Source organism: Phoca vitulina, unplaced genomic scaffold, assembly GCF_004348235.1.
Source record: "Phoca vitulina isolate PV1807 unplaced genomic scaffold, GSC_HSeal_1.0 scaffold56, whole genome shotgun sequence".
Classification (NCBI taxonomy): domain Eukaryota; kingdom Metazoa; phylum Chordata; class Mammalia; order Carnivora; family Phocidae; genus Phoca; species Phoca vitulina.
The window spans coordinates 6,601,655-6,628,575 of record NW_022589759.1 but is presented as its reverse complement, the minus strand read 5'-3'; the positions used below and the strand labels follow the sequence as shown (position 1 = coordinate 6,628,575).

At 52.4% G+C, this 26,921-nt stretch overlaps 1 protein-coding gene across 3 annotated transcripts in view; it reads left to right on the top strand.

Moving 5' to 3' along the window:
• Nucleotides 1-26,921, top strand: part of CMIP (c-Maf inducing protein) — a 227,274-nt gene that overhangs the window by 171,992 nt on the left and 28,361 nt on the right. For all 3 annotated transcript variants that reach the window (XM_032389851.1, XM_032389853.1, XM_032389850.1), the window contains 6 exons: nt 5,663-5,824; nt 10,399-10,440; nt 15,329-15,391; nt 17,924-18,004; nt 23,870-23,973; nt 25,341-25,445. In XM_032389851.1, the coding sequence (XP_032245742.1) occupies nt 5,663-5,824; nt 10,399-10,440; nt 15,329-15,391; nt 17,924-18,004; nt 23,870-23,973; nt 25,341-25,445 (557 nt within the window). The remainder of the gene's footprint in view (nt 1-5,662; nt 5,825-10,398; nt 10,441-15,328; nt 15,392-17,923; nt 18,005-23,869; nt 23,974-25,340; nt 25,446-26,921) is intronic.

The window sequence follows — 26,921 nt, the reverse complement described above, 5'->3', positions numbered from 1 at the left end:
CCCCACATTGCAGATGAGGCAACTAGGTACAAGGAATAGACCGTGAGTTCCACGAGCACTTGGGGCCTGTCTGCTTTGCTCACTGTGGAGATCCTTAGTGCCAAACACAGGGCTTGGCACATCGTAGGAGATGGTTCCTGGTAATTTTTGTTGAATGGTTGGATAGATGATGGAAGGAGGGATGGATGGATGGGTGGATGCACAGGTGGATGGATGGGTGGACAGGTGGACAGGTGGATGGATGAAGCGGAGCTTAGATTTGAACTGAAGTCTGCTGTTGCAAACCTGTGCTCTTGGCCACTAAGCAACACCAGCTCTGGTTTTGTCTCATGTCCTCCTCTGCCTGCCTAGGTTGGGATTTTTTCTTAAACGCTTCAATTGGAGTATAATTTACACACCTTAAAATCCACCAATTGTAAGTGTATGATTCAGTGACTTTAGTAAATTCATGGAGTGGTACAACCATTACCACAATCGTGGTTTTTTTTTTTTTAATTTTAAAGATTTTATTTATTTGAGAGAGAGAGAATGAGAGAGAGAGCACGAGAGGGGGAGGGTCAGAGCGAGAAGCAGACTCCTTGCTGAACAGGGAGCCCAATGTGGGACTCCATCCTGGGACTCCAGGATCATGACCTGAGCCAAAGGCAGTCGCTTAACCAACTGAGCCACCCAGGCGCCCCACAATCATGTGTTAGAATATTTCCATCATCCCAAAAGATGCCCTCCTGTCTGTTTGCGGTCTGGTCCCTGTTGCTACCCTCTCCCCCGACCAGCCCCAGGCAATGACTGTTCCGCTTTCTGTCTTTATAAATTTGCCTTTTCTAGACATTTCGTAGAGAAGGAATCCTACAAGATATGTTTTGCTCCTGGCTTCTTTGACTTAGCTCACATTTATAAGGTTTGTCCATATTGTAGCATGTATGAATAAATCCACCCTTTTTACTGCAAATACTAGTCCATTGTCTGGATAGACCACATTTTGCTTACCTGTTCACCAGGTGACGGACATGGGGGTTGTTTCCAGTTTGAGGCTGTTGAGAATAATGCCACAGACATTCGTGTCCATGTCTCCGTGTAGAGTCTGTTTTTATTTCTCTTGGGCAGATTTCTAAGAACAGAACTGCTGGGTCGTATGATAAATGTATGCTTCATGCTTTAAGTAACCATCGAACTGTTCTCCGGTGGCGCTGTGCTCCCGCACGATGCCATCAGCAGCGCGCACGGATCCCAGCCTCCATGTCCTCGGCAACACTCGGGGTCGTCTTTTTGGTTACAGCCTGCCTGGTGGGTGTGAAGTGGTGTCTCTCCATGGTTTGAATCAGTATCTCCCTGGCGGCTCGCCATGTTGAGCAGCTTTCTGCCCACTTACTCCTAGACTGTCTTTGCCCTGAAAAGCCAGGGGTTGGCAAGCTTTTTCTCTAAAAGGACCAAATATTTGGGGCTTTGCGGGCCACACCGGATTTCTGTCCCGTGTTCTTTGGGGTTTTTTGCTTCACAACCCCTAAGGACATTCTGGGCTTCCTTGCACAAAACAAAGCCAGGGGCTGGATTTGGCGCCCTGCCGCACTTTGCCGACTCCTGCTTTAAGCCCCTCGTGGAGAATTCCAGGGCCCCTGCTGAAAGAATCTGGTGGCCCATGGAGCCCACGCTGAACATGGCAAGAGGTCACCCACCCCTCCTGGTGAAGGGGCTCAGGGAGAGGAGATCCTGCAAAGCCAAAGGGTCAGGTTCCAGAGGTGTCCCCATCCCGCCCCACAGTGATTCAACACCCGATGAGCTCATCAGAGTTCCTGGGATGAAAACTGCTCATTTGTCACCCAAGATGGAGTGAGTGGGTCCCTGTGGGTCCTGGGCAGGCCTCCCTCTGCCCTGTCCCAGACCTTAGCGCCTCTTGTGGGGCCCAGCAGCCTGTGCTCCCCGCCCCCACCATGATTTCAGAGCCCTGCTGTCCACCTGCTGTTCGTACTGGTGCTTCCCGCAGCCCCTCCACCCCCTGGTTGCCTGGCCTCCAGCTCTCCCAGCCCCCGTGGACTTGTCCTGGCCCTCACCGTATGCCCCCAAGCTTTCTTGACCCCCTTCATCGCTGTGTCTCTTGGCAAATCTATCCCTCCTCTTCACTGTCTGCCCTGGCCCTGACAGATGTGATAGAGAAACACCTTTGGAATTAACCAGAGCCGATTCTGACTCCTGAATTGTCGCTTTCTAGCTGTGTGACCTTGGGTGAGTCATGCCACCTCTCTGGCCGTGAGAGTCCTGTATATAAACGGGACACTAGAGTCCTGTAGCAGACGTTGCAGATGAGCCCCTCCACCACTCTGCTCGGAAGGCTGCTCACCGGGACCGCATGTGACCGCCTGGGGCCATGTTCTTTTCTGGCCGTGGGAGCCCTTTGTCCTGGGCACAGGGCAGCTGGAAGTAGGGCAGTGTCCGGGGAGTTGGTGGGTAAATGCTACAGCTTCCTCGCTCCCTGGTGGGGGGAGGGGGGTACGGTCTCCTCGAGTCCCCACAGGACTCACAGCTGGCCCCACAGTGGCCCAGTCATAATGCTTGGCGGTGCCCCGTTAATGATTGCCTTCTCCTCCCCACCCTGCACTGATGTGTCCTACAACGCCTTGCAAATAAAGAAACCGTTTGCACTTGGGTTCTTGTCTTAGGGCCTGCTCTGGGGGCTGCTTAGCCCGTGGCAGGTCCCCATCTCCAGGAGTACTGTGAGGTTGCAGTGAGATGATGCCCAGAAGTGCTCAGCGCGGTGCCTGGTGCGTAGTATGTGCTCTTTACGCATTGGCCCTTGTCACAAGCCCTGGGACCTTCTGGATTTGAATGCACCCACAGGTCCTGGGGAGGCCCATTAAGCAAGGGCTAGGGTGCTCACAAGAGAGCTGTTGTCCTTCCCCTGTAAGGAGGGGTGTGTCGGTGAGCGCTGAGGCTAATGCTGCCCAGTGAGCCCTTTTGCCTGGACCTTGCTGCCTCAGAGTCTCAGGGATGTCTGAGTGTGGAGAGCTTCGGACAGCACTCAATGCCCCTCCCCTCCCCTGCCCCTCCCCTCCCCGTACCCCCCCACACACACACACACAACACGCCGGCTCTATTTGGCGAAGTTTCAGTGAGGGTTGGGTGGAACAGTGTTCACCAAAGATTAATGATCGCTTTTTCTAGGTTGTGGGATTTTTGAGGCCTTTTTTCACTTACCCTCTTCTTTGTGTTTTTCCAGCATGGTTTAAATGTCTTACAATGAACAGGCATCATTTTCACAAAAAGAATGAAGTCATTATTCTTTCAAAGGTAAATAACTTGCTGCTGGTCAGAAGATAGGGCCCTTATGGCTCAGACCGTTTTCAACTCTCGACTCCACTGTGGGAAGACATGGATATGAATCGTGTGGTTTTCTTTGGGGCTTAATATATGGCGAGTTTCTGTGACCGTTTTGCGGTCATTTAAAAATAAAGCAATTCTCTGGGTATAGAGCAAAACCACTGTGTCCAGGACTCAAAGGAGCATTCACCTTCAGGGATGGGAAGTGTCTCCATGGTGTTAGACTTTGGGCACTCTGTGTTTGCACAGGCCAGGCAGTGCGGAGGTGGCCGTCTCCTGGCTGACGGTGACTGGGACTGGGGCCTCAGGGAACTGGGGCGTCTTGTCATGAAAGTCATGGGGCTCTCATAGTCACCATCATCCCCCCCTCCCGACCGTGTATTCACTGTTCACTAAATACCCTCTCCTGACAGAGCTCCCCACGCGTGTCTTCCAGTCCTTACAGGATCTAAAATGATTGACAAGTCATGTCCCCCACCTGAAGAAAATGATGCTGTCTAATTCCCCCACTTGTTTCTTTTGCCCTGCTGCCCCTCCGAGAGGACTTGTCTCCTAGTTCTTGATGAGGGATGGTGACTGGCAGAGCACAGCCAGACCAAGAGGGAGAATGAAGAGGCTGTCCTGGGCAGGCAGGCTGGCCAGCAGGTGCAAGAATGCTGGGGGAGTGGGGGGGACAAGCTACATTGATGTACATAAGAAAGATCGGGGATTTGCGGTGCCTGGGTGACTCAGTCGGTTAAGTGTCTGCCTTCAGCTCAGGTCGTGATTTCACCCCCCACCCCCGCCTTCAAGTCCTGGGATCCAGCCCCGCATGGGGCTCGGAGCCTGCTTCTCCCTCTCCCTCTGCCCCTCCCCACCCCAACCAGTGCTCATTCTCTTAAATAAATAAACATTTAAAAAGATCTGGGATGATGAGGGGAAACAGACTTTGTTGTGAGTTAGCTATGTGGGTGATGGTGGTGATGATGGGGCATGATTAGCAAGTGAGAGACTCTGGAAAATCATGGAGTTTGGGAACAAACGGGAGAAAGAAAGTGGGATCCTATTTGCATTGCTGTGGGTTGTCCGTTTCACCCTCGTGAAGTTTTTCCAAAGAGACAGGTTAAGAACCCGGGTTCCCTTTCTGTTGCCGTGTCTATTCTGTTTGGCCTCTGCCTTCGAATGTGACTCCGTACAGAGAGTGGACCACATGGGTCCAGAATTTATGAAGATCACACCCTGAAAGAGCCTGCAGAGTAATTTCATGCCTAATTTGCAGAAGAGGAAACTGAGGCTCAGTAGGTGATATGCTTTATGGTAAGAACTAGGCCTCCAGTCTATCTTGTGTTCCACTGCGAGGCCTCACTCAGCACAGTTAACTACTCAGGTTGATAAGGAATAGGTTCCCCCAGATACTTCCCTGAAGGCCCTGGGTTCCAAGACCACTTTGCAATTCCAAACTCAGAAACTAAATGATCAGGGAGAGCCCTGGCAGCCTCGGGGCCAGAGGGGCACCCTGACCTCCTCCCTCCCACTGCCTCATTCAGACTCTGGCTCAGAGATTGCGACTTGTCACCCAGCTGGCTGCTGGCTCGGTGACACTAAACTTAGGTTTTCCCCAGGGAGCAGAGCACTTAATGAAGGAGTTCATCCAGCGGGAGACTCCCAAGCGAGCCAGGGCGGCAGAGCCAGCTGCAGCGCTGGGAGGGGGTTTGGCTGGGACCTCCGCCTGCCAAGGGTTGCTGTTTCCATGATGTCAGAGAGGCGGAACTCTGCCTCACATCACGGGAGACAGCACCCCTCGCCCCAGGGCTGTCTGGCTTTGGACGTGGCCCTAAGCAAAGGTGAGAATGCTCGTCTTACTCACCAGGAGGAAACTGAGGACTGCCTTCACGTTTCTTGGGGGCCTCTGGGCTTGTCAGCACCTGGCCGGAGTTGAATTCCTGGCCCCAAGCCTTTCTGTCCCTTTTTTTAGCTGGACTCCACTCTCCAGGGGGACCTCTTAGGACCGGGATGAGAGAAACCATGCCTCCAGCTCAAAGAAGGTCCCTCTGTGCACCCTGGAATGCACCCGCTCTGGCTGCGTGTGAATACTTAGGGAGTACGTTTGGCAGATGTGATCTGAAAGAGAAACCGCTTCATTCTTTTTTTTTTAAGTCATTGGAAGCAGTGTGAAGACTTCTTGGCTAGTGTCTGGGAGGCCTGGTTGGACTTTGCCTTTCTCTGGGAGTCCGTTTCTTACAGGGTGGTCCACGCCTACAGTTTCTCGGGGCCTTACACATCCTATTGCATCGGTTTCTCTGATCATCTTGCGTCTTCCGCCCTCAGCGTGTCAATAACATGTTCGTGTCTCCTTCTCTCTCCCGACCAGAAAAAGATTTACAAATATAAGAAAGTCCTGAGTAACCCAAGCCGTTGGGAAGTTGTGTTGAAGGAGATCCGAACTCTAGTGGACATGGCCCTGACATCCCCCCTGCAGGATGACTCCATCAACCAAGCCCCACTGGAAATTGTCTCAAAACTGCTCTCAGAGGTAAGACATTCCTCCTGCTTGATTTTGTACACCCCCCACCCCCGCCTTCAAGTTTTTTTTCCTTTCCTTCGGCTGAGCACAACGCCGTACCTGGCGGCAGAACTGGACCCGAGTTTGTGCTGTCTCCCCATTGCCCAAGGAAGTGAACGGTGTCCCCCAGCCTCAGGGAGCCCAGCAGGAGGTTTGTCCCAGTGCCTGCAGCCGAGCGCCCCGAGGGTGGGGCAGGGGTGAAGGGACAGTTGTGGCTGCCCTGCCAGGCCCCACCCCCGAACATGGGGGACCGGTCTTGGGCCTGAGGCTGGGCAGGTGGAGATGATGGTGGCAGCCAATTTCAGAATTTTCTAGTTCATCCCTGAGCCAGAGCACGTCGGTCAAGCCCCCAGACCGCGCTTCCTCCCTGCCCCTCGGCGTGGGGGCCGGCCGGCCCTGCCCGTCTCCATCCTCCCCCTGCCCTGGCCTGCATCAGCTCCAGGGGCCCAGGCAGCGATGGCTGTCTGCCCCCACCACCCGCCCAGCAGCAGAAATTCTGGCAGCAGCCCGCAGCCGGCATAGCTCGGCTTTGCCAGGCGGCCCCACACTAGGGCGTGTGCCGTGCAGGACACTGTCCTGGGCGTGGGGACGAAGACAAGCCCCTGTCCTCCTGGAGCCCACGTTCCCCCAGGGGGACAGACAGGAGCGAGGGCCTCAATCAGTGTCGGTCCCGCTGTTTTTTGTGGGGAGGTGACGGCTGCTTGGAAACGCACTGTTTACTCTGCCCCAACCATCTTGTCAGCGCTTCCCAAATACTAACACTTGTCTCGTTTGTTTGCCTGCCTGGCCCCCTGGAGACCTGGCGTTGATGACTCCTGATTTAAACCCCGCATGGCCACCAGAGTGACGCTTCTGTCCCCCTCCCCTGGGACGGGCCCCTGCTCTCCTGGCATGCCCGATTCCCTGAGTAGCTTCTAGATGCCCCCTCTGAGCCTGCGCAAGCTCCTTGCTGCCTAGAACCACCCCTTCCTCTGTGGACCCAGGCTGGTTGCTGCCGGTCAGTCCAGGAAACTGGCCCAGGCCTTCCACGTCTGCTGAATAGAGGGTCCCTTGCCCTGGAAGCAAGTGGGGGCAAGAAGTAGAAGATAGGCAGTAAAGACTGTCGTAGGTAGGGGAGCAGAGACCATGCCCTCGGGTGTGAGACAGGTTCATTTCACAGAAGAGCAAAGACTCCGGCTCTGAAATGAATCACAGTCAAGGTCTGGAATTTGAGACCAGGCCAGCTGCTGTATACCCAACGTTCCCTCCTGGCTTCCCAGCCCGAGCCCAGGCTGGCTGCTCACCATCAGTAAGCACCTGCCCTGTGCCAACAGGTGTCAGGTGCCGTGCACACAACGTCCCAGGTAGTACATCTGCCCTAGAGAGCTGGGCCTTGCTGTCTCCATTATACAATCGAGGAAATTGAGGCCCCGAGACACTGAGCAACCTGCTGAGCAAGCAGTGGGGCTGGAATTTCCACCTTAGGGCTCCCTCCCTCTCACTGCAAGGCCACATCGCCCACCCCTTCTGCTCCACCAGTCCGCACCCCACCGCCACACCATCAGTAGATCAGGCTCGCTGTCAGGACGACGGGGAAGGCGGCAGGTGGGCTCTACCGCCAGCTTCTGGCAACATTTGTTTCTATCTTACATGTTTCATAGACCACGTGCCCCTGGGCCTTTGCATCACCTCTCGGGCCAAGGTTTTAAAAATCATCTGACCCCCAAGCACTAGGGTGGAAAGAGAAAGTCATTTAAAGGGAAAAGAAAAAAGGAAGAAACTTGCATCTGCTGTGTACCTACCGTGTGACAGGCAAGGGGTCATTATTATTCACTTTGACAGACAAGCGCTGCTATTTGGTGAGGGACAGAGCTGGGACTGCAGCCCAGGCAGCAGCCTTTCTGAGTGACATGTTTTTTGAGTACGTACTCTGTGACCACTGCTTTGGCAGGCACTTAGAGCTGATACTTTACATTTCTCCAGGAACCCTGCAAGGTAAGTCCTAAAATGTAGAGATGAGTGACCAGAGGCTCAGAGAGGCTGTCACTTGCATAAGTGGTGGGCCAGGATCCACGCCCAGGTCTGTCTTTTTGGAAAGCTCACGCTCTTATGCATAGATGTAGCATAAATTGGTAGAGACTTTCTAGTGGGGCGGGGGGCGCCCCAGCTGTGTAGGACATGATGGTTGAGAACAGGTATTGTAGAAGCAGAAGGACCTGGTTCTACCCTTCAGGTGCTAACTGGCCTTGGACAATGTACTAGGTCTCTCAGTACCGTTTTCTTCTGTGAGTTGGGGCGAAGATGAGCACCCATTCCATAGAATTAAGGATCGGGTGCTCTAATACGTACAAAGCGCCTGGCCCTGTGCCTGATTTACAGGGAGCATTTGATAAATGGTCACATTTTTGTTGTCATGGGAGATGGTTGTGATCTTGACCTTAAGCTCTCTCAGCTGAAGGGTCTAGGGGGATGGGTGGAAAAACAAACAGATCCTTCCTCCTCCTTGCCCTTTTTTGTCTAGAATATATGGGCTAGATTATTTGTTCTCTTTACTCAGGTTGCTCCCGGGGTCTCCTTCTGGGAGGCTCCAGGTGTCCCCAAAGCAACCCGAAGGTGGGCAGGATCCCAAGGAAGGGAGCGAGGGAGGGGGAGGAGGGGGCTCTTGGTTCTGAGAAAGGACTGTCCATCCACTGGCCAAAAAAAGCCACATCCCTGACCCCCCGGGCCTTTGTTGAGTTGAGTAGATAGAGTGACCATTCAGTTTAGGGTTCCCACGTCCCCTGCGATGCACTGGCTGTTAGTGAGTGCTTTCCACCCAGGGTGGAAAATGGCCTTGGTGGAGAGAAGTGTCCCTGCAGAATGGCACAGGCTGCCACCAGAGATTGGGACAAAGGAACTGGCGTCTGTGCTTGCTCTTGGTGGAAAGGTGCACAGGTGCAGTGAGGACTGGGCTGGACCCTTCAGAGCTGCCCACCGCAGCCTGAGAAATGGAACTGTCCCTTGCGTGGGCCGAGCACCAGAGCTCAGTAGTTAGAGATGCACATTTTGGCATCAGGACAGACAGTGGTCCAACCCCCACCCCAACCTCTCTTCCCTGTGCTCCTGGGCAAGCAGCTCCTGGGGCTCAGGTAGCTCATCTGTCGATGGGAGAGTAGGAGAACCACTGTAAGAAAGAAATGGGTGGGATGAGGATTACGAAGTGTACTCATGGCCTGAGGCATAGTGAGCTTGCCGTCAGTCCTAAGGAAAGACCAAAGCTTTCCATCAGAAAAATTACTGATGTTTAATAATCTACCACAAATGGGCTCCTTAAACGCTACCAATGTCCACAAAAAGAAAAAACCTTTGGAATCCAAGAACCATCCTTCCACCTTCCACGTGTTTCTGGATTCTAAGCGCTGAGGGCCAGGCTGTCTCCATGGTGACTTGGGGACTTGAGGAGCACAGACACTGGTCCGGGTTCCGTGGCGGTCCTCCCGCCTCGGGCAGCCAGGCAGAAGCATGTTCACGGCCCCCTGGCTTAGCTGTTGCTTCAGCCGGTTGTAAACTCCTTAGGTATCCTGATGCTCCTTATAGCCGATGCCAGGTGGTGAACAGGGTGGGGCTCTTTCTAGAACCCTAGAACGCTCGATCTTGCTAGTTCACTGTCCAATGAGGCGGCACAAGACGAGGAGGCAGACGTGGCTCTGTTAAGAGATCTGAATAGAGACCGGTGAGAGCCCGTGCCCACCGAGACGAACAGACGCAACAGAGCACACCGTGAAACTAGCAGAGAAGACGACAGTAGTGACGGTTCCGGGGTTTTCCCACGATTTCTCGCTTCTCGTGTGTTCATTCCTTTCCTCAGTCATGTATTCACAGGATGGTGGTAATAGGCACCCACTGGGTAAGAAAATTCCAGATCGGGGAGAAAAAAAACCCTAAAAATGAAACAAATTTAATCCATTCAACTTACTATTCTTTCTGCAAGCTAATTGCTAGAATTCAAATTTAACTAAAACATGTTTGGCTCACGGAACACCATCCTTCCCTGGGAACCCAGCTGGAGAACCACTGAAATAATATATGTGAGGCGCCTAAAAGCCTGGCACACGGTCAAGATTCAGAAGTCTGTTTCTTTCCGTGTTTGCTGTGAACCTGCCTTCTGGCTTCCCAATAGCGTCGGTATGACCAGCATGGAGCACAGGGTTAAGCCCTGTCTTTGCATCCTCTCACTGAAGCCTATGGAAGTTCCCCGTTTATGGAAGGAGAAACAGAGTCTCACCAAGGGGGAGTGACTGGTCCAAGGTCACATAACTCACAAGGGGTGAAACTGGGACTCAAAACTCAGTGTTCGTCCCCCCTGCCCCGGCCGCCCCAAAGTCATACTTTTCTCCCTTCCTGGCCGAGCCTTGGAGGGTTTTTCTGATCTGCTTAATTAAGACGAAGCCACACCTGCACTCTGAGAGGCTGAAAGTGTTTTAAACTGTTTGGACCTTTGAGATGCAAACATTCCATTTGATTAATATTGTGGTTTTTTTTGTTTTGTTTTGTCTTCCTCCTGAACTTTCCACTCAATCCCTTAGAACACAAACTTGACTACCCAGGAGCATGAGAACATCATTGTGGTAAGTCTCTCGAGATCCCTCTCCCTCTGTCCACCTCCCGGTGCCCACAGTTCTTGCCCCTGTCTGAGTGACTTCTCGAAGCACCGGTGTAATCCACCAGCATGGCGACCTCACTCAGTCTTATCTCTTCTGTTAAGCCAGACGTGTCTGCCTCCTGCCTTTGCACATTTCAGAGCCCCAGTTGATTGTGGGGGGGGGGGTACGTAATTACCAGTCTTTGAGGTTTGTAACAAATGTGTCTTCATTGCCTCCTCCTTCCTGAGTGTGCTGGGGGGAGTTGAAGGCAGATGGCAGAGAGCATATAATTTATTCAGAGGCATAACCCTATTAGCTGAGAGGTGAACGGTCTCTTTCTTGCCCTAGGACATGTCTCCTAATTAATCCACGTATAGAACCTGGATTTAATTCTCTCTGATACACAAAGTGAGGTCATATGTTCTGGGACTTGACTATGATGTAAGCATCTTTGGGGTAAAATAGCTTCCTGGGTGATTTTAAGCTCTGAAATGTGACTCTCACTAGAGAGAAATGACGTTGCAGCTACTGGGTGCCAAGCACTGTGCCATGTATTTGAATCCATAGGTAATGAAGACAGGCCCTGCTCCCAAAGGGTTTATCATCTATTGTAGGAAGACAGATGAGACCACGGCAAAAACAGGATGTAGCCTAGAGAGGAGAGTGATAAACTCACCTGGGAGAAAAAGCCATGGTGCTTCCTGGAGGCAATGATGTCTGAACTGGGTTTTGAAGGATCAATAGGAGTTCGCCAGATGGCAAAACAGAGTAAAGGCATTCCAGAGAGAGGAAACAAAACATGCATAGAGATGTAAAACAACGTGGTATATTCTGGAAGCTTCGGCATTGCTGGAGTGTAAAGTCATGGGAAATAGGGAGGCAGAACTTGAGATGGAAGTGAGAGGCAAAGCCTTATGTGCCCAGAAAGGACATTCACCTGCCCCAGTGGTCCTATGGCTACAGCCTTTGAAACAGGGGCAAGATGCCAATTCCATGACCCTCTGAGCCAAATGAAGATTTCGTAGGCCCACCCACCTGGTCCTGGCAAGCCCAGCCTGGAGATTCACCCTCCTCACCCCAGCTGGGTCTTGTGGGTACCAAAGGAGATGGGTCCTAGGCCACTTATTATGGAGAGTAAAGGCAGCAGCTTCTGTGGAGTCCCGCCTACAGTGGCTGGCACATAGTAGGTGCTCAGTGAGAATTTGCTAAAAATATAAAAGTTTTTTTTTTCTTCCCCTTGCTGCATCCTGACCACTCATTGCCTTCTCTTGCCAGAACAGGGAAATTGTCAACCTGGGTGCCCCCACTCACCACCACCACCTTTCTCTGGTATACCACTAATTAATAAATTCATTTAACAAACATTTGTGGACATGTAAGGACAAGTATGTACCAAACACTAGTCTCTGTTCCACAGACCTAGAGCTGCTATTGAGAGATTTACTGTGTGCTAGAGGAACCTGGCAGGTCAGCAGATAATCGGGGGTTGAGATTCGTTTGGAGTGTTAGGGGAGCACAGCGGGCAGGTACCTAACATCCTCTGCCAGTGAGGGTGCTGGGAGGAGGATGACAGAGGGCTTCCAGGTGGAGGTGAGCAAACTGGATCTTAAAGGAGGGGTAGGAGTGCTCCAGGGAAAGGCAGTCCAGGGAGAGGGCCCAGCACGAGAAAGAGCAGTGAGACTGGCAAAGCAGGCAGGGACATGGGTACCAGGGAAGGAGTTGGCCTCTTCCTCTCCCAGCTGGCACCACGTTGTGGATCCACCCCCCCCCCCCAACTCTTCAACCCGGGAAGAAGGGTGAGGGCTTTGGACTGGGGATGAGCCTGGGAAAGGAATTTTGATCTGAGCGATCCAGGCTGCTTTTATCCAGCTAATTTGGTGAGGCTGACCCCTTAATTGGGCTGGGCTAAGCTCCCCTGCTCAACAGACGTGCCCGAGAACAGAGAAGAATTTGATCTGAGGTCTGCCCCTCAGCCCTGCATTTTACAGCCTCCCTTTCAGTGCTCTTGATTACCAGTGCCCTTATCATCATTGGGAAGCCGCCTTCCTGTCCAGAGATGACATTATCTGATTTGACCGGTTAGCAATTAGTCTTCTCCCAGCGGGGCTTGGTATGTTTTTAATGTGCTTGTTTTTCAGAAATACTTTCACAAGTAACTTGAGTTGGTTTTATGCGGCCCATCTGGGGTCGGCCATCTCTCTGTGCTGGTAAGAGTTGGCACATCACTGGACGTGCATGGACCTGGAGCCCAGACCCCAGCTCCTGTCCCATGTGCTTGAAGCTCAGTGTGAGCTCAAGTTTTGAGCCGGTGTAGACCCCGGGGCCCACCCCTCACTAGCTGTGACCTTGGGCAAGTAATGGGAGAACTTTAGTTTTATTGTATTGAAAATATCTTTAAGATATTCTTTAAAAATACTTTTGCAAGTATTCCATGAAAATAATTTCATTAGAAGGAAGGAAGGAAGAAAGAAAAGGATTTCACCCCATCCCACTGTCCTCTTCAGAGAAAGCCCCTGGCGGTTTTCAGGTGGTGACAGCAAGCCACACGGATACGGTTGTGTTTTTATTTTTTGTTTTCAGCATTGATGATGCGTTGCTAGATGGGCTGTTCTGCGTTGGTTCTTCCATGTAACACGTCTTGGGGATGCTTTCAAGTCTCTTCGTGCCTATGTGCCCCACGGTTTCCAGCCTCAGTACCTGTGACATTTGGGGATGAATCATTGCTTCTGGGGGGCCGGTCCTGGGCATTGTAGTTGTTGAGCAGCATCCCTGCCTCAACCCACTAGATGCCGGTAACCCTTCCCTGTCGTGATGATCAAAAATATGTCTCCAGATGTGCCAACATCCCCTGGGAGGCAGAGTCAACCCTAGTTGAGGACTGTTGGCCCACCGCATACTTTCTACTGGCTCTAAAATATTTTTATTTAACCAGATGGCCATTCCGATCATTTTCAGCTAATATGACATATTAAGGCTCAGTCTTCTCATCTATGAAATGGGTATGGCAACAGTGCCTTTCTTACAGGGTTCCTGGGAAGGTTCAGTGAGCTAGTGCACCTAACATGCTCAGCCAAGGACCGGGCTTATAGAAAGAGTCCACAGAATATAAGCTCTTTTTATTAATCATACCTTTTAAAATAATCATAATTCTGTGACCAGGGCAGGACTGGTAACCTCCCCTACCCTCTGTCTCTTCATCTGTACAAATGGGACTAGCTCCTGCTTGACCTCACAGAGTTGTCATGAGGATCAAATGAGATAATAGCAGGGAAGCACAGAGCCACCGCCTGACGCCCACTCTGGGCACTTAAATCCTTCCCACTCCTTTATTCCTTGACTCATTGTCGAGAAAGAGGGGCCTGCCATGAGTGAAGGGGCTCAACCCTGCACGTGATCTACACCGTGCTGGACGGTGCTGCCCTAGACAGGTAAGACCCTGGGCCATTGGTCAGCCTGGTTGGCGGTGCTCCACGGCAGAACCTCAGTATCACTGACGTCCTCCTTCACAGAGGTGCATTCGCAGAAGTGAGGTCATCTTTTCCTGGCATCCAATGATGCTTCCTTTCCCTGATGGTCCCAAGCCTGGTGGAAGGCCTTGCTGAGAGGTCCCTACCCATATCCAAAGGCATCACTGCAGGGAACAGACCACCGAGACCTCTGAAATCGAACAGGCAGGGTCTGAGCCTGGAAGTCAGTGATGGGGAGAGCGTGTCCTCATAGAGCCCTCCTGGGAGTCGGGCAGAATCGCCACCCCTTGCCGCTGTGTCCAGTACTGCCCAAGACAGCACCCCACCCCGCCCCACCCCGTGATGGTGGCAATGGGCTTATCCTGAGGCTGAGACTCCAAAGCTTCTACAGTTTTCTCTTATCAGATTCCCCCTGTGAGTCAGTCACTCTAGTTCTCCGCATTTTATAGGCTAGAAGACTAATGCCCAGAGAGGTTGAGTTGCTCACTCAGGGTCACACAGCCTGGCAGTCTTGGTGCTGGGTCCTGGGTCTCCTTGTTGCTAATCTTGTGCTCAGTGTGCAAACAGGAACATGAGTGGACTTCACATAGGCATTAACCATCCAGTAACTAACATTTATGGAGAGCCGGCCCTATTTCAGACTATACCAAGGGTCCTCAATTCGGTGTAGTTTTGTCCCCCATGAGGCATTTGGCAATGTCTGGACACGTTTCTTTTCAATTGTTCAAATATTTTATTTGAATCTGAAGTTTAGCACAATCATTAAAACAAAAATTATGAAAGGGGAGGAAAAATCAAGAATCCGACGTCATTCGGGCCATGGGAACCTTGTAGAGAAATGGCAGTGGGAACCAGTAAGAACTGTGCAGCTAGCCTGAGAAGCCTTGGTGAGACGTGAACTCAACGGGTATTAGATTTTCCAACCTGCCTTAATAGGAAATGAAGCGTGTCAGGAGGCTTTTTGATTGTCACAACTGGCTCAGGCTTGTGACTGGCATCCAGTGGGTTGAGAACAAGGTCCCTGCTAAACATCCCGCAGGCCTTCCCTCCCGTTCTTCTGGTGACTCTCTGCTCTGCTTCCCAGGTGGGAACTCGGGCGTTAAGAGAGAGGAAATAGCTTGTTCTAACAGGCTGTAGTAAGCGCCAGAACTAGAACTCGCACCCAGGACTCTGCCCCCAGTGCCTGGGCTTAGAACCACGATCCTGTCCTGCCCTGGAGTCCGGGCCTGTTGATCTGAGGGCGACGTGGATGGCCGTCAGCAGGTTACGGAGCCCCTGTCGGTGTGCATTTGCCCGGAGGGCAGCCCAGAGCTTCTGTCAGTGTCTCCGTGGGTGCCATGAGCCCCCCGACCCCGGTAGGATTCATTTCTAGAGATTCCAGCTGACATTTGTTTGTGGTCTTTCAGGCAATTGCTCCTTTGCTGGAAAACAACCATCCACCACCAGATCTCTGTGAATTCTTTTGCAAGGTATGGCATGACTGAAATGGGGCTGTATTTGCAGGAGGCAGCCTGCCTCCATGTGTGCGTGCTGGGGGTTGGCTTTGCATAATTTGCTGAAAACCCAGGCTTCCCCGACCTGGGTCAGGGCCCCAGACAGAGCCAGAAGGCAAGTCAGGCAGCCTGTTCTTAGAGTTACCGCTGTCTTCTGCCAGACAGGTGATAAACAAGGCCCAGGGTCCAAACCAGTGGGTCAGCGAGGAGCGTCCGGCTTTTCCTTGGAATATCTTGGTAGCTGTCTTGGGAGAAATTTGTAGCAGATTTTCTGGGTTCCTGACGTCAGAGCTGGTTTATTATTAGCCACGGCTCCTCTGAGCACCGGCTGGCCCACAGTGGGACACAGCCATGGGGCTTTTCCTGAACAGGGAAAACAGGCAAGGGATGCCAGGTTAGCCGGGACGAGCCACAGAGCAGCCCATCCTCTCCCTTGGACCCAGAGTCAGGCTTGCAGGGGGTTTACACGGAACGTGCCCAGGGCATGTCGGGTACCAGCCATCCCTCACTCTGAAAACACACTGCAGCAGTCCGGGGGCTGAACCAGCAGGCAATCCTGTTTTGTTCTTTGCTTGTGATTTTTTTTTTTTTTTTTTTTACTGTAATGATTTGATGTCCTTGGAGAGATGCAGGGTTTGCTGCTACCCCAGCGCTCTCTGCTCTAGCACCTGCTGACTCACTTCACTCATGCTCCTTCCCCTCCCTGGCTCCTTCCACAGCCACATCCTGTCCTTGGCGGGGGGCGTGGACTACGTCCACCAGCGAGATGAGCACGTGGCCTGGCGAAGCAGGCACCTGGGAGGCCCGGTGGTTTTTGGGGGGAAGGGGACTGCCGTGCCCTCCTGCCTCCGCACCCCGCTCAGAGAGCATGCTCTCTCTGTTTGTCAGAGGGCAGGAGCTTCAGAGATTACGGAGACAGGGTCGCGTTATCCCCTTTGGCCCAGTGTCTCCAGCAGGAGACCTTTTCCGGCAACCCACAGAGCAGAGGCTGGAGGCAGCCTGCCGGCCCAAAGCGCCCGGGTGTGTTCTCAGTGTGCGTGTCCGGGCACGTGGCAGTGTGTGCCTTCCGGGCCAAGCAGGGGAGCGTCTGGCTGAGTCTGCGCCCGTGTGTGTGCAAGAGCATGTCTGCACAGGCATCAGGCTTCGGTGCTGAATCGAGGCCCCCTCTTCCCTGGGCCTCAGTGAGGCTAAAGACAACTAGAACACGGGCCTTCTTGGACTCCAGCGCTGCCCCAAGCGGGGTGGGGTCACATATCCCAGCGCTTCGTATCCTGCTCCCTTACCTATCACAGCAGGTCATCTCCTCTCTCAGTATTTTGTCCGATTTCATCCAAATCTGTTCCTTGTTCTCCTCTCAAGCTGTATGGTTTCTCCCAGATTCCATGGTTTTCAAACTCTTATTCTAAAACAGTGGACCTTCGTTCAAAGTAAATTATACCTGTGGGTTCCTGGTTTGAAAACTCATGATGTAGAAGAAACCATTCTTTTTGGCATTTCCTGATAGAACTCCAGTTGGTCCTGAAATAGAAGGCTGCCCTGTCCTTTGGAGGGAAGGGTCTGAGCCTAGGGGGCCCGTGAGCCTTCAGGTTGTTTTCCCTCTGGGGCGTCGGAGTCCCAACCTCAGTGCCCCACCCACCAGACGGCCTGCCCAGAGAGGACAGCTTGAGGGGGAACGAAGCAGCCCCCCCTGGGTCCACGCTGGGACACACTGGACACGCCTGGGCAGCCTCGCCTGCCAGATTTCAAAACCAGAACCCTAAGATCTGAGGAAAGCTTATTGATCTTGGGTTTCCCAGGAAAGCCCTGATTTCTAATATCCCAAGTCCAGGGTCCTCATCCAGGGGTTAGAAACTCAGCACCTTCAGGCCCGGGCAGGTTATAAATATGTTCGCGTGGTGGGGTTTCCTCTGTTCCACCCATAGGCCTTCAATTTCAGTTTGAAAAACAAAACACGCTGATGAAGTAAAGTACATCTGAGAGGGGCATTTGATGGCCTGCAGACTGCTGCCAGCCTATAAAAGCCAACAACTGAAAAGCCACAGAACTTTCAAGATTCTGGGGTCCAGACACTAAACCCCTGGCATTCTTGCACCCAGTTTTCAAGAGACTTCTCTGTTAGACTGTGTCCTCTGATCCTCAGTGCTGCAGTGTCGCTGGGGTAAATCAGGACATGTCCAAATGGACACCTGTCTGTACCATCTGATGAAAGCTCAGACTTTATTATTTCTTTTTACAGATTTGATTTAATCTTCAGAGATTAGAGAGAGCAAGAGAGAGCATGTGCTGGGGGAGAGGCAGAGGGAGAGGGAGAAGCAGGCTTCCCGACGAGCAGGGAGCCCAATGCGGGGCTTGATCCCAGGACCCTGGGATCATGACCTGAGCCGAAGGCAGACGCTTCACCGACGGAGCCACCCAGGAGCCCCACAGTCTCAGACTTTAAGAGCCACAGGCCACAGGCTTGTGGACCCTGCCAGGCTCGGTGTTGACCGTGCCCTTCTGTCTCCGCAGCACTGCAGAGAGCGGCCCCGGTCCATGGTGGTCATCGAAGTGTTCACTCCCGTGGTCCAGAGAATCCTCAAGCATAACATGGTGAGTTCCCCTGACGGCCCGACTGGAAAGCCAGTCTTTCACTTTTCCCCAGCCTTTCGCCATTCCCCAAAGATTTGGGGAACAGGGTTGGCTAGCCTGGCCTTACAGCCAGGGACTGGGGTTGGGATTCTGTTGAAATTGGGGTGTTCATGCAGCCTGTCCTCCTTGGCTCTATCTTCTTTTCTTAAGGCAATGGAAAGAATCTTTCTCACAGTAAAAGTAACAAAAATGTGTGGCTGGGGGAGAAGAGAGAAGTTTCCCATGCATAGAGTCACAAATGTCTGCAGACACTCCACCCTCAAGGAGGGGGGTGGTGCTCCTTACATCTTCAGTGGGGCCGTGCACACAGTGTCCTTCCAGAGGCACAGTATGGAAAAGGGGAGAAGAGTGACCGTATGATGGAGAAACCTAAAGTCACAGCCGTGGCCAGTGCGTCACAGTCAGCAGCCGCAGTCACGTGAGGGCCTGCACCCTGAGACGGTGTGATGAACAGGGCGCCGTACCTCTCGGGGCTTCTTCTCTTAAACCCACAGGCCCCGTCTAGTCCTGAGAGAAACATCAGTCCGGTCCCCGTTGAGGGACATTCCGCAAAACACCTGACCAGCACTGCTCAAAACTGTCCAGGCCGTCGAGACCAAGAAAAGCCTAGAAACTGTCACAGCCCAGAGGAGCCTAAGGCGACAGGAGGACTAAATGTAGCGGGGTGGCCTGCATGGGATCCTGGAACTGCAAAAAGACATCAGGGGAAACAAAGGCAATCTGAATAGAGTATAGGCTTGGCAGTGTGCGTGGCCCCTTGGCGTTCTTATCAGTTCAGTGAGAGTAGCAAATATCATTGCTTTCTCCATGTTGCACGTGGGGAAACTGAGGCTTAGCAGAGTCCACTCACTGGCCCCAGGGGCCACAGCTAGGAATGAGAATAACTAACATCTACTCATAGATATTTACTGAGCACCTTCTGAGAGCCAGACACAATGTGACACTCAAGCATGTCACATGTCATTTAACCCTTATGAAAGCCCGGGAGCCCCTTTCACAGGTGAGGTGTCTGGGACCCAGAAAGGCTCCATAGGTCACTCAGGGAACTGACGAGCAGCCCCGAGTGCTCGTGAGGGGTGCCGAGGAGCAGCCGTTGAACATGAGGGCCCGTGTTCCAATGTGCTCTACGGAGCCAGCCACCAACCTGGACTCAAGTCACCTGGGTGATATGGAGGCATCTCTGTAATTTCAGCACACGTTGGGGCACTGAGTCGGATGTGGGGTACCCACGACCGCTGCCCCCCTGCCCTGTCAAGATTCAGCATGTGAAGACCACTGTGTCTCCACACCAATGCCCTAGCCCCAATCTGGACAGAAGTGTATGACACGTGTGCTCTTCTGCCCCAGCCACACTCGTGGCAGACATCATCAATCGATTGCAGCACTCTTCCTGCCGAGCCCAGAGAGAGCTTCCGAATCTGTCTCAACGCAGCATTCCAGCAGCCACTCGTCATTGAATGGTGCTGGCGCCTTACGGGTTCTCTTTACCGTTGTCTGCCCTGGGCAGTCCCACACCATAATTGAATTGCTGCTTATTTCTGAGATCTTCCTTGATTTGAGATAAATACATTTCTGATTTTCACAACACAGTGGAGAGGAGAATACTCCATCCAGTTTTTTCTCCGGGACTAACAAAGAAGTTCCCCATGCTAGTGGTGGAGAGCATGAATTTGTGCCCTAATTTGGGCTTTTGTCATTTCAGGGGCACTCTCTGGCTTCAGGCTTCTGAGAGGAAAAGATTTCTGATTGTTCACTTTAAAATCACTGTGGAGGTGGTGTGAGGTGAGGGTTTGTACCCTTTCAGAGTCTAGAGCAGAGATTTCAGAGTTTCTTTTGCAAAGGACCTTCCTATCACAACTTACCAATGACAGAGCCAAACCCCCAGGGTATACTGTCTGGGCCCATGCTTCCTCGGGCACAGAAACATTTTTGCATATTCTGTGGTCATCAATAGGCTGTTTAATAACGCTTCTTTTGGGACATCTGACTTCCGAGGGAAGAGAGTCCAGATTCAGGCCAGCCTCCCACGGCTTAACCATACACATCTCCCTTATATTTGGTTAGTTTTATGGGCCTAGAGTGTTGACCATGTAATAATTTTCTGGATAAAATTCAGAACAGCTACAGGGCAAATCCACAATTTATAGCATCTGTTGTGGCCTGGCAGAGATCAGGGACCTTCAGGCATGAATTCTCACTTGACGTTTAAAGAGCTCCCCAAGTGATCCTCAGCGTCTGGGGATACAATAAAGCTTCGTGTCGCTCTTTGCTCTTGGCATCTAATTACATGCCATGAACTCTGTTAGAAGAGAACTGTAGATAGGAGGGAGGGGGATTAGTCCCTTCCGCAGAAGGACAGATGCGTGTGAAGCAGTGATCGTGGCTTCTGTAGGCACAGGAAGCATGGCAGACCTTTGGTGTCACTCATTTCATGCTCCCTACAGCTTATTTCCCGGCCATGGGCCAGATGCACTATTTTGAGCTGGGGCTCTCGGCTGGTGTGGGGAGTCTAGTCACTGGTTAATGGGTGTGCCTAGCCTGCCACCAGCTACACGACTGTCAGCATCACACAAGCAGCGGCTTCTCTTCACTGTGCGTGCAGCGTTTCTCATTAAGGAGGCACTGGAACATTTGGGAGCTGGAGGAAATCATAGACCACAGAGGTGTTCTGGGACTTTAGGGCTTCCCTTATCCTCAGGGTGCATCTTTTGGCAAATGTATCACGTGTCCCATTTCATGGATGAGTACACTAAATCTTAGAGAAGAGTCTCAGAAAGTGTTACTCACAGGACTGAAATAAAAATTAGATACAAATGGAAGCAGTCCTCTAGAATATTCTCCTAGAGATTCTAAACAGTTTGTTAAACTGTATTCTCAAGAGTGGCTGTGGTCCCTAGTGGACCACTGGGTGATCTGACCACCTACTTTCCAGGAGGAGCATTTTTAGCTTTTCCAAAGAGGTAAAATGTCCCTCACCCACACATCAAAAGGCCATCATACCCATCTCATAATGTTCATTTCCAAGAAAATGACCTTGACTCTCCAGAAAGCTAATAGCAAAGATAAGGACGGTTATCTTTAGCAGGGTTGAGTTAAAGCAGTTTTCATGGACTCCTAAACCCTTAGAAGTGAAAGGGGGGCATAGAGATCCATGGTTACAGCCCTCACTCCACAACAGAGACAGTGAGGCCCCGAGAGGGCCACACAGCCTTCCTGTCACCTTTTTCCAGGGCACTAGAGGACTTGAGATGTCTTCCTCAGTTTGGAAGCACAATCAAGTTTCAGTTTTCTCTTCAGGCAGGGGCCTTATCTAGCCCAGTGCTCTGTGTATGTGAGTGTGTGTGTTTGTGTGGGTGTGGATCTGTGCACACACATGTATGTATCTTCCTTCTGAGCTTTCCCCGTGGCTTCTGCCTCCCTCCTTATGTAAGAGCATCAGCCTGGTAGGGAGAATGGAAGCAATGAGGCCCCTCATTGCCTTGAGGACTATAATTCAGCCTCTACTCCAGGTGAAGAAGCACCAAGCAGCTCTAGAAACTTGCTTCTGGGAGCAGGCAGGAGGGCGTGGGAGGGACGTGTTCTCCTCTGAGCTTTCTCGAGGGCCCGCAGAATCAGTTAGAGCCGTGAAGAAAGTCTCCGCTGTTTTATCTTAAATGAGAATGCCGAGCCAGTTGCTTTTTACTGAATGGGTTCTACTTAGTGGGGGCAGGAAGAGGGCAGATGAGTTTGGAGATGTGACTCTTCCCCCTGATGTCTGGCTGGTCACCCTCCTCACACACCACACCTCACGCCCCTCCTGACTGTTCACAACCCAGCCCACAGGTTTAGAAGTCCATGAATAGAACTGCTGTCCCAGCAGGCCTCACCCCTCCAGGCCCCCACCCGTGAATGTGGGAACGGACACAGGGTCCTTTCCTGGCTATCATGTCTCCTCTCCTGACAAGTCCCTGAGCCAGCAGCCACCAAGGAGATGTGCCTCTCCACTCAGCTGAACTCTGTCACCTGCCCCGTTGATGTGCTGTGTTGGGGAAGCGAAGAAAACAGAAGTGTCCGATGATGCCACTCATTGGAGCAGGGAGGAGTCCCTCTGTCCTTGCTCAGTGCCCCTTAGTTAGGCATCAGCTGAGGTGAGATGCGGGGACTCAGGCCGAGCCGGTGGATGGAAACGTCCTCGCCCCTGGGGACTGGGGCCTGTCCCTAACATTGAGCAGATTTACCCTCTCCTCCCTCCTGCCTGCGCCCCTTTCACACGGACCGCCAGACACATACCAGCCACTCCCTGTCCAGGGCACACACCTCCATTCCCAGGCCATAAGCCTCACACACACATACATGATATGTCTCTCACACACACCTCCTCCCGCACCGCATGTCTCTCACACACACACACCTCCTCCCACGCCCCATGTCTCTCATACACGCATTCCTCCTCCCACACCCTATGTCTCTCACACACACACCTCCTCCCACATCCCATGTCTCTCACACAAACCTCCTCCCACACCCCAAATCTCTCTCTCTCACACACACACACACACACCTCCTCCCACACTTTACGTCTCTCACACATACCCTCCTATACCCCATACCTCTCACACGCTCCCACACCCCACGTCTCTCATACACACCTCCTCCCACACCCCACCTCTTTCACACACCCCTCCTCCCACACCCCATGTCTCTCATACACACATTCCTCCTCCCACACCCCACGTCTCTCATACACACACCTCCTCCCACACCCCACATCTCTTTCACACACAGCTCCTCCCACACCCCATGTCTCTCATACACACACCTCCTCCCACACCCCATGTCTCTCATACACGCATTCCTCCTCCCACACCCCATGTCTCTCACACACACCTCCTCCCACACCCCATGTCTCTCACACACACCTCTTCCCACACCCCATGTCTCTCATACACACACCTCCTCCCACACCCCATGTCTCTCTCACACACCTCCTCCCACACCCCATGTCTCTCTCACACACCTCCTCCCACACCCCACGTCTCTCACACATAAACACCTATCTCCTCCCACACCCCACGTCTCTCACACAAACACACTCCCACACCCCATGTCTCTCATACACACACCTCCTCCCATACCCCACATCTCTCTCACACACACCTCCTCCCACACCCCATGTCTCTCATACACACACACCTCCTCCCATACCCTAAGTCTCTCACACATACCCTCCCACACCCCACATCTCTTACACACACATACACACACACCCCTCCTCCCACACTCCATGTCTCTCTCTCTCACACACACACACACACACACACACCTCCCACACCCCACATCTCTCACACACACACCATTACCTGTCCAGCCAGCCTTTTTCAAGCTTGTTCGTCTGTCTCATCTGCCTTTTTGATTCCATGTGCCATATGAGGGTAGCTTTTTCTACAACTAAAAGAACAAAGTCCTCAAATGCTCCTTAAGTATTTTCTGGAACCCAGTGGGTGGCTGGGGTCAGCCTAGAGCAGGAGGGAGCCATCTGAGGAGCCCATGACTGGGAACCAGCTTCACCCTGGGGCCATGTCTGGTTCTTGTACCTCCTTCCTGCCCTTTTGCTCAGGAGAAGAAACAGGGCAGCCATCGAAGGGTGTAAGCAAGAGTGTGACGAGGCCAGGTTCTTGAAGTGAAAAACGTGTGCTTTCTAGAAAGAGGAGTTGGCTGGTGTCTCCCCGTTGCCTTCCACACCAACAGCTGTGGGCAGAGCAGGATCCCGTTGCCCCTTCTGGGATCCCGGCCTCCTCTGCAGCCTCTCCCAGCTTCTCCCAGCTTCTCCCTCTGCTCTCTCTGCAGGACTTTGGGAAGTGCCCACGACTGAGGCTGTTTACTCAGGAGTACATCCTCGCCTTGAACGAGCTCAACGCGGGGATGGAGGTGGTAAAGAAGTTCATTCAAAGGTGGGTCTCCCAGCTGGACCCCCCCCCCACCTTGTCTACCAGCCAACTCTCCTCTCCACCCCAGAACTACTCACGCCATTGATGCCCAGAGAGAAGCTGCTTGTATTCAAAGGCCCCAAGCATCTCATCTTCTAAGGGGGTCACCTGGGTCCTCCTGACCCCATGTGGTCTGAGACGCTTACAAGCTGTGTGACATTGAGCCAGTTGCTGTACCTCTCTGGTCCTGTTTACCCCACTGTCCACAGGGGTTGTTGCATAATTAAATAAGGTGATACATGAGGAAGCCCCTAGCACAGTACCTGACACACAGTAGGAACTCAGGAAATGGTACCAGTTCTAAATAATAGGATTGTTTCCATGGGTCCCACACCTTCCACACCTTTGGTTTACGAGTGCTGAGTGCGTCAGGGGATAGTGCCCTGCTGGCCCCAGAGGGTCATCATGGGGAGGACTTGAACAACCACCCCCCAAACTTGGGCAAGAGGAAACCAGATCTTCTGGTTCTTACTCACTTCTGGTGTTTTGGAGGAGAGGGCTTGCTTTTTCTTTGATTTTAAAATTTTCTTTCTGTGTCTCTGTCTCCTTATCTGGAAAATGAGAACCATAGTACTCGCTTCATCCGGTTAATGTGCAGGTTCAGTGAGCTAATATCCGTAAACACTAGGAACTGTGTCAGCGCGATGCAGATGTCAATGATCACTGTCATGACTCCTCTCATTTTTTAAGAAAATCAAAAGAGCCGGTTTAAGCTGGTTTTGAAGCTTATGTGTTTCCTAAATATACTCACCTAGAACTCACAAAGCATTTCTAAATCCCAAGGAAGTATCCCTCTGCTGGAGCCCTGGTGACTTCAGGGTCCCTTTAAAGTACCCAGTTACGGTTTTGTAAAATTTTTTCAGGTTAGGCCTCTCTTATCAGTGGCCACAGTGATTTTCCAGGAGTGTTACAGATATTATGCCCAGGCTCCAGACAGCCCTGGAGTAGCGGTATTGGCCTCCATTTTACAGATGAGAAAACTGAGGCACAGCGATAGCCCTAATGAATAACAACAGCTGGCGTTCAGGGAGGACTTAGCAAATGTGTCCCGGGCCCTGTGCTGGGCCAGGGTGACCATAATCGTTTTTCTTTCAAGGCAGGCCACTTTTGAGACTAAAACGTGGCATTATGAATTATTATTCCAGAACCCCCAGGCATAAATATGACTGTCCCAGGATATATGACTACCGTATGCTAAGTCTTTCCATGAATCAGAAAACTGGGTCGTTCTCCGAACCCATTGAGGAGGGCTCCACCCCCCCCCACCCACCTCCCTGCGTGGGTGCCGCTTCTACAGCAGCCTGCTCACCCTGTGCTCTGCTCTCTTCCAGCATGCACGGCCCCACGGGGCACTGCCCCCACCCCCGGGTCCTGCCCAACCTGGTGGCCGTGTGCCTGGCTGCCATCTACTCCTGCTATGAAGAGTTCATCAACAGGTCAGCCCTGCTGCCCCCAGGAGAGCCCGCTACCACCTCGGGATGGGGACTGCGAAGGGCCGAGTCACCGGGGAGGGCGGCTTGTACCTTGGCCAGGCCAGGCAGGTGGAGTGGCGTTTGCTGGGACTGCCCCCAGGGTGTTTGCCGAGCCCGTGCGCTCCCCGATTCCCGGCCCTGAACCTAGCGATGTTACTGGAAAAGCAAACACTGTGAATCAACACTGGCAACTGCAAGACTGTTGTGTTGCCTTGGCTTTAGGAGCAAGTGTTTGATGCTGAAGATCTCTCACCACCTGGTGCGTGTGACACATCGGGGCTTGTGTGAGAGAGAGCGTGCGTGCATGCAGGTGCAGGTGCGCGTGGGGGGGTGAGTGTGCGTGTGCGTGCATGTGCACAAGGGCTAGCAGGAGGTTTTCTTCCTTGTCTCCATCGGCAGAATTTCATTTTGCCCATGGTGCGCGTGGATTTCTCGAGCGCCCGTGCGTGTCAGGCACGGTTTCAGGTGCTACTGGGGGAGATGGTGTATGAGACGCAGGATCGAGTCGGGTGGGGAAAGCCTGAGAAAACAAGAAACTGGAACCCTATGCTAGCGTGTGGCCAGAAAAGGCTATGGCAGGGCCACTGCCTTGGGTCCTCCAGGGTTTGGGGGCAAGCAGCTTATTAGGGACGTCACCTGAGGAAGCTCTGGGAGGGGACCCAGGAAGGGAGGACAGCCAGTAGGTCTGATGACCCCTGCAGGCACCTGCACGTTCCCCACTGGGACCCCCCCAGGAGACTGTGTGGAACATGTCTGAGCCATTCCCCTGAGGGATGGTGGCGCTGGGGTAGTTACTTACCAGCTTCCATTCTTTCCTGAGGTTCACTCCTGGGATGCAGAGTGACGCAGTTGCCACTAGTTTGTGTAGAACTTTATACAGTGACCTCTGGGGTCATTAGAGAGGATGTGATGCGCAGGACCAGGTAGCATCTGCTGTAGCTCTCCTGTCCAGTTGTTCCAGTGGTACACTGCACAACTCCCAGGGGACCAAAATGTGTGTAGCTAGAGCTACTGTCCTTAGAGAGAAGGTGGTGGAGCATTCTGACACGCAGAAAATCCACACAAATGAAGCTTCTAAAACAAACACTGTACATTGAGATCTTGGGGAAGGGGCCACAAAAGCTCATTAAGGGCATATTTTCTCATGACAGGACTTGAGAAGGGAGGATTACTGTTTTCAATGTCCGTAGCCCTAGGTCCTGATACTCAACCGGGACCTCTCCATTCTTAAATCATTTCCCTGTTCAGAAGGAGGTGATAGAACCCCTGGGGCCAGAACATGAAGATGTCGTGCAGGGCATTTGTAAGTGCTTGTTCTGTGCCCTACAGCATGTTATATTAAAAGCAAAAGAAACAAAGAAGCAGCAGCAGGTCAAAGGGTAGCACTTGGCTAGTACAACCATCCCGGCATCCCTGTGTGCAGGGACGGTCACTTGCCCT